General features: G+C 50.5%; 1 protein-coding gene across 1 annotated transcript in view; it reads left to right on the plus strand.

The window, feature by feature from the left end:
• The window catches only part of LOC116558186 (transmembrane and immunoglobulin domain-containing protein 2-like), an 11,741-nt gene that overhangs the window by 3,506 nt on the left and 1,069 nt on the right, over window positions 1-7,166 (plus strand). The window contains exons 2-4 of the mRNA XM_032288015.1: window positions 617-967; window positions 5,970-6,011; window positions 6,121-6,239. Of these exons, the coding sequence (XP_032143906.1) occupies window positions 617-967; window positions 5,970-6,011; window positions 6,121-6,239 (512 nt within the window). The remainder of the gene's footprint in view (window positions 1-616; window positions 968-5,969; window positions 6,012-6,120; window positions 6,240-7,166) is intronic.

The following is a 7,166-nucleotide window of genomic DNA, read 5'->3' on the forward strand; positions in this document are numbered from 1 at the left end:
CTGCAACCTCCGCCTCCTGGGTTCAAATGATTCTTCTGCCTCAGCCTACCAAGTAGCTAGAATTACAGGCACCCACCAGCATGTGCAGCTAATTTTTGTGTTTTTAGTAGAGATGGAGTTTCACCATCTTGGCCAGGCAGGTCTCCAACTCCTGACCTTATGTGATCCGCCTGTCTCAGACTCCTAAAGTGCTAGGGTTACAGGCATGAGCCATCATGCCTGACCACTACTTTTTAAATATTTATTGTAAAGATGAGGTTTTGCTATGTTCCCAGGCTGGTCTGGAACTCCTGGCTCAAGCAATCCTCCCTCTTTGGCCTCCCAAAGTGCTGGGACTACAGGCGTGAGCCACTGCGCCCGGCTAATTTTTGTATATTTAGTAGAGATAGGGTTTCACTGTGTTGACCAGGCTGGTCTCAAATTCCTGACCTCAGGTGATCCACCCACCTCAGCCACCCAAAGTGCTGAGACTACAGATGTGAACCACTGTGCCCAGCTTAGACAAGTGGAGTTTCAAACACAGACTGTGGGATTTCTCTGTGAGGGAGTCACACAGCCTCACACGCACACACTGAGAAAGGTCGCCTCCGTCTCTTCTGTCCTCCTGCCCTGTAAGGATCCTCAAGTGTGAACGAGCAGCAAGGGCCCCAGCAACTGCAGGTGAGGCAGGGCAGTCAGGCAACTATGGCCTGCCAGGTGGACCAGGCCCCGGCCTGGGAACAGCTCCATGTTGAGTGGACCAAAGATGGGAGCGTCCTGTGCCAGCCATACATCACCAATGGCAGCCTCAGCCTGGGGCTCTGTGGGCCCCTGGGATGGCTCTCCTGGCAGGCACCCAGCCATCTCACCATGCGGCTGGACCCTGTGATTCTCAACCACAGTGGAAACTACATGTGCACGGTGGTCACAGAGATTCCTGAGTTGGAGGAGGCTGAGGGCAATGGAACATGGCTCTCCATGGACCCAGGTACAGGAACCAGCAGAGAGAGGGGGGGTCAGTGGAGAGAATCTTAGAATCTTTTTATTTATTTATTTTTTTTGGAGATGGAGTCTCACTCTGTCGCCCAGGCTGGAGTACAGTGGCACAATCTCAGCTCACTGCAACCTCCACCTCCTGGGTTCATGTGATTCTCCTGCCTTAGCCTCCCAAGTAGCTGGGATTACAGGCACGCACCACCATGCCCAGCTAATTTTTTGTATTTTTTTAGTACAGATGGGGTTTCACTGTGTTAGCCAGGATGCCCTCTATCTCCTGACCTCCTGATCCACCTGCCTGGACCTCCCAAAGTGCTGAGATTACATGCATGAGCCACCACACCTGGCCAGATCCCAGAATCTTAAGACTTTTGAATCTGAAGCTCCTAGAAACAAAAAACTCTCAATTCTTCATATCAAACTTTTTTTTTTTTGAGGCAGAGCCTTGCTCTGTTGTCCAGATCTTGGAGTGCAGTGGCAATATCTTGGCTCACAGCAACCTCCACCTCCCAGGTTCAAGAGATTATCTTGCCTCAGCCTCCTGAGTAGCTGGGATCACAGGTGCTCACCACTATGCCTGGCTAATTTTTGTTTTCTTTTGAGACTGAGTCTCACTCTGTCACCAGGCTGGGGTGCAGTGGCACAATCTCGGCTCACTGCAACCTCCACCTCCTGGGCCCAAGTGATTCTCCTCCCTCAACTTCCTGAGTAGCTGGATTACAGGCACACACCACCATGCCCAGCTAATTTTTTGTATTTTAGTAGAGATGGGGTTTCACCATGTTGCTCAGGCTAGTTGAGAACTCCTGACGTCAGGTGATCTGCCTGCCTCAGCCTCCCAAAGTGCTGGGATTACAGGAGTGAGCCACCACATCCAGCCAGGTCCTAGACTCTTAAGACTTTTGAATATCAAGCTCCTAGACACAAAAACTCAAAATTCATCATATCAAACTTTTTTTTTTTTTTTAGACAGAGTCTTGCTCTGTCATTCAGGCCTTAGACTGCAGTGGCACTATCTTGGCTCACAGCAACCTCCACCTTCAGGTTCAAAAGATTCTCTTGCCTCAGCCTCCCAAGTAGCTGGGATTCCAATTGCTCACCACCATGCCTGGCTAATTTTTGTATTTTTAGTAGAGATGGAGTGTCACCATGTTGGCATGTCTGGTCTCAAACTTCCGACCTTAGGTAATCCACATGGTTTGGCCTCCCAAAGTGATGGGATTACAGACATGAGCCACTTTGCCCTTCCAGAATCTTATGACTCTTGAATCTGACTGGGCATGGTGGCTCACACCTGTAATCCCAGCACTTTGGGAGGCTGAGGTGAGTGGATCACTTGAGGTAAGGAGTTGGAAACCAGCCTATCCAACATGGTGAAACCCTGTCTCTACTAAAAATACAAAATTAGCCAGGCATGGTTGTGCATGCCTGTAATCCCAGCTACTCAGATCAAATTTTTTTAGATGGAGTTTTGCTCTTGTTGTCCAGGCTGTAGTGCAATGGCATGATCTCGCCTCACCGCAACCTCCGCCACCCAGGTTCAAGCAATTCTCCTGCCTCAGAATCTCGAGTAGCTGAGATTACAGGTGTGGCCACCATGCCCAGCTAATTTTTCTTTCATTCATTCATTCATTCATTCATTCATTTTGAGACCGGGTTTTACCATGTTGATCAATCTGGTCTGGAATTCCCAACCTCAGGTGATCTGTCTGCCTCGGCTCCCCAAAGTGCTGGGATCATAGGCACAAGCCACCACGCCCAGCCAATTTTTCTTTACTTGTAGAGATGGGTTTCACCACATTGTCCATGCTGGCCTTGAACTCCTGACTTCAGGTGATCCACCTAATTTGGCCTCCCAAAGGGCTGGGATTACAGGTATGCCGCACCATGCCCAGCCAGAATTTTGCAATTTTAGTCTGTGTAAAACCCGAATCCTGGCTGGGCACAGTGGTACACACCTGTGATCCCAGCACTTTGGGAGGCCAAGGCAGGCAGATCATGAGGTCAGGAGACTGAGACCATCCTGGCCAACATGGTGAAACTGTCTCTACTACAAATTAAAAGATTAACTGGTTGTGGTGGTGTGCACCTGTAGTTCCAGCTACTTGGAAGGCTGAGGCAGGAGAATCAACTGAACCTGGGAGGCAGAGGTTGCCATAAGCCAAGATCATGCAACTGCACTCCAGCCTGATGACAGAGTGAGACTCTGTCTCCAATAAACAAACAAACAAAGAAACAGAAGCCTAGAATTCTAGAATCCAGAATTTAAAGTCATCAGCCAGACACAGTGGCTGATGCTTGTAGTCCCAGCACTTTGAGAGGCTAAGGCGAGAGGATCACTTGAGCCCAGGAGTTGGAGGCTGCAGTCAGCTATGAGCACACCACTGCACTCCAGCCTGGGCAACAGAGTGTTATCTTGTCTCTGAATAAAATAAAGCCATCGTCCAGGTGCAGTAGCTCATGCCTGTAATCCCAGCACTTTGGAAGGCCAAGGTGGGTGGATCACCTGAGGTCTGGGGTTCAAGACCAGCCTAGCCAGCATGATGAAACCCCCCCTCTCTACAAAAACACAAAAATTAGCCTGGTGTGGTGGTGCGCGCCTATAATCCCAGTTACTCGGGAGGTTAAGGCAGGATAATTGCTTGAACCTGAAAGATGGAGGTTGCAGTGATCACAGCCCTGCACTCCAGCCTGGGCCACAGAGTGAGACTCCCTCTCACATAGAAGCCATGGACTCTCAAAGTTGGAAGAAACTCTCCATATCAGCAAAGGCAGCTGCCTCATTTTACAGATGAGACAGGTAAGGCCAGTGAGAGCCAAGACATGTGTAGTACTATCCACTAGGCAGGGGTGCAGCCTATACACTCCCCACTTTGCCATGTCACCCCCTTATAGACCCACCCTGGGCAGAATTGAGAAATTCAAGGGGATGCAGGCTTTCCCTCCTGCTCTGTGAGGGGTGCCTGTGGGCCTGGCCATCTTCCCAGCCCCCTCTGGCAGAAGGGAGCTCCCAGCTCCCAGCCCCTAGAGATGCCCATTCCTCTCCAGCTGGTAGGGCCAGACTGCTGGCAGGGACAAGTGACTGCCTCAAGGGAGGAATGTGTTATGGCTGCCTTACCCACCTCTCCCCACCCCTCCAATGTCAAAGGGGCCAATTAGCAATTAGAGGAGGCGGGGTGGTGGAGGCGCCAGGCTGTGCATTGGCAGCTTGAGAGAGCGGGGAGCCGGCATGGGTCCAGCCTCACACAGCTGGCTTCCCCACCCCCTCCAACCCCGAATAGCAGCTTGGTAGCCCCCAGAGATTGCCTGCCAACCTCAGAGGCTATGGAAGGAGAGGGTTGGGGTGCCAGAGCTTATCTTAATCGGGGCATTCACAGCTTTTAGGCTGGGGTTCCTGTAAATTATACAAACCTGGATTCAAACCTCTGTTTCATTTACTTGCTGTGTGACCTTGAGCAAGTGACTTGACCTCTCTGTGCCAGTTCCCTCTGCTGTCAAAATACAGTGAATAGTGTTTCCTCATCAGGCTAGGTGACTTTAGAGGGGTTATAGCTAAAGTACTATCCACTTTATAAAGTTATAATCCAAGTGCAGTGGCTAATGCCTCATATCTCAGCACTCTGGGATGCCAAGGTAGGAGGATTGCTTGAGGCCAGGAGTTCAAGACCAGCTTGGCCAACACAGCAAGATCCCATCTCTACAAAAAATTCTAAAATTAGCCAGTCATGGTGGCACGCACCCATAATCCCAGCTACTTGAGAGGCTGAGGTGGGAGGATCGCTTGAGCCCAGGATTTGTTGACTGCAGTAAGCTATGATCGTGCCACTGCACTACAGCCTGGGTGACACAGAGAGACCCTGTCTCCAGAAAAACACACAGCAGGGAAGCTGAGGCAGGGGAATTGCTTGAACCCAGGAGGTGGAGATTGCAGTGAGCCGAGATCATGCCACTGCACTTCAGCCTGGCTCCTGGTGACAGAGCAAGACTCTGACTAAAAAAAAAAAAAAAAAGAAAGAAAGAAAAGAAAAGAAGAACACACAGCAATAACAAAGCAGTGCTTAGCACAGGACCTGGACGTAGTAAGTGCTCAAGTAACCTAAGTGTTACCTTCTCTGAGCTGAGGTGAGAAAGGGCTTTGTTCAAAGCTGGTCCTGGCTGCCTCCTGGGTAGGGGACCCTTGCCAAGAGACTTAGGTGCTTTGAGCCTCCGTTTCCCCATCTGTAAAATGGTATGGCTCAGAGTCCACTCTCAAACAGAGAAACAACCTAACAGGAGCCCCAGGACGAAGATGGCGGAGCTCATGATGACAAGTCCAAGCTGGCAGTTTTCCACAATGACCCAACCAGACAGGGATCATAAGCCTCATTTTTCTTTCTTTATTTTTTTATTGCATTTTAGGTTTTAGGGTACATGTGAAGAACATGCAAGATTGTTGCATAGTACACACATGGCAGTGTGATTTGCTGCCCTCCTTCCCATCACCTGTATCTGGCATTTCTCCCCATGCTATGTCTCCCCAACTCCCCACCCCCCCTTTTCTTTTTTTTTGAGACAGAGTCTTGCTCTATCACCCACACTGGAGTGCAGTGGCACAATCTTGGCTTACTGCAGCCTCTGCCTCCTGAATTCCAGTGATTCTCTTGCCTTGGCTTCCTGAGTAGCTGGGATTACAGGTGTGCACCACCATGGCCAGCTAATTTTTATCTTTTTAGTAGAGACAGGGTTTCACCATGTTGCCTAGGCTGGTCTCAAAGTCCTGACCTCAAGTGATCCTCTTGCCTTAGCCTCCCAACGTGCTCGGATTGTAGGCATGAGTCACCGTGCCCTGTCGAGCCTCATTTTTCAGAAGAGGAAACTGAGGTTCAGAGTAAACATCTGCCTGAAACCACAAAGCCTGGCAGAAGGAGGAACACTTATGTCCCCCTTTGTGCGGTCTGTCCTTGGAGGGTACAGGAGCCTGACACCCTCCCAGAACATAGATTTCCTGTCTGTAGATGACCCCCCACAGAACAGAAACCCAACCCCAAACTTCCCAGGTGGGCCCTACCCCATGTTCCTCCCCTAGCATCTTCCTCCCGCAGCGACCTCCTCCCCCATCACCATCCCCAACCTCCCGCTTAGACCATCCCTTCTCCCCCCACCCAGGACTCCTCTTTGTGATGCTGGGGGTGGAGAGCGTGGGTGTGGCCTCAATGGTGCTGGGTGCCTGGTTCTGTGGCCACCGCCACTGCCAGCAAAGGGACTCAGGTAACAGCCCAGGTCAGGTAGGGTGGGGCAGAGGCGGCGGGAACTGCAGCTTCTTGAAAAAGACCTACTGCATCTGCGCTCCCGCTTCGGCTTCCGGGAAGGAGGGAGGAGGGATGAAGGCGGGGGAAGGCTGGCTCCTATGTCCTGTACCCATATTTTTCAGAAATAGAGACAAAGCTCTTAGCTTGGGCAACCTAGCAAGATCCCATCTCTATAAAAAATTAAAAATTGGGCTGTGCACGGTGGCTCACGCCTGTAATCCTAACTCTTTGGGAGTCCGAGGTGGGAGGGTTATTTGAGCTCAGGAGTTAGAGACCAGCCTGGGTAACATGGCAAAACCATCTCTACTAAAAATACAAAAATTAACGAGGTGTGGTGGCCTCTGCCTATAGTCCCAGCTGCTCGGGATGTTGAGGCAGGAGAATCACTGGAACTGGGGAGGTAGAGATTCAAGTGAGCTGAGACTGCCTCACTGCACTCCAGCTTGGGCAACACAGTGAGACTCCATCTCAACAACACAAAATTAGCGAGGCTCAGTGACACACGCCTATGGTCCCAGCAACTCAGGAGGCTGAGGTGGGAGGATTGCTTGAACCCAGGAGGTGAAGGCTGCAGTGAGCTATGGCTTCCCCACTGCACTCCAGCCTGGGTAACAGAGAGTACACTACAGTCTGGGTAACAGAGAAAGACCCTATCTCAAATAAATAAATAAATAAATAAATAAATAAATAAAAACAGGCAAGGTGGCTCACACCCATAATCCCAACACTTTGGGAGGCCAAGGCGGGCAAATCATGTTAGGAGTTCAAGGCCAGCCTGACCAACATGGTGAAACCCCATCTCTACTAAAAATACAAAAAAAAAAAATTTAGCTAGGCATGGTGGCACACACCTGTAATCCCAGCTACTCAGGAGCCTGAGGCAGGAGAATTGCTTGAACCCAG

This window comes from Sapajus apella, unplaced genomic scaffold, assembly GCF_009761245.1.
Source record: "Sapajus apella isolate SASKATOON/1434 unplaced genomic scaffold, GSC_monkey_1.0 scaffold21, whole genome shotgun sequence".
Taxonomy (NCBI): Eukaryota; Metazoa; Chordata; class Mammalia; order Primates; family Cebidae; genus Sapajus; species Sapajus apella.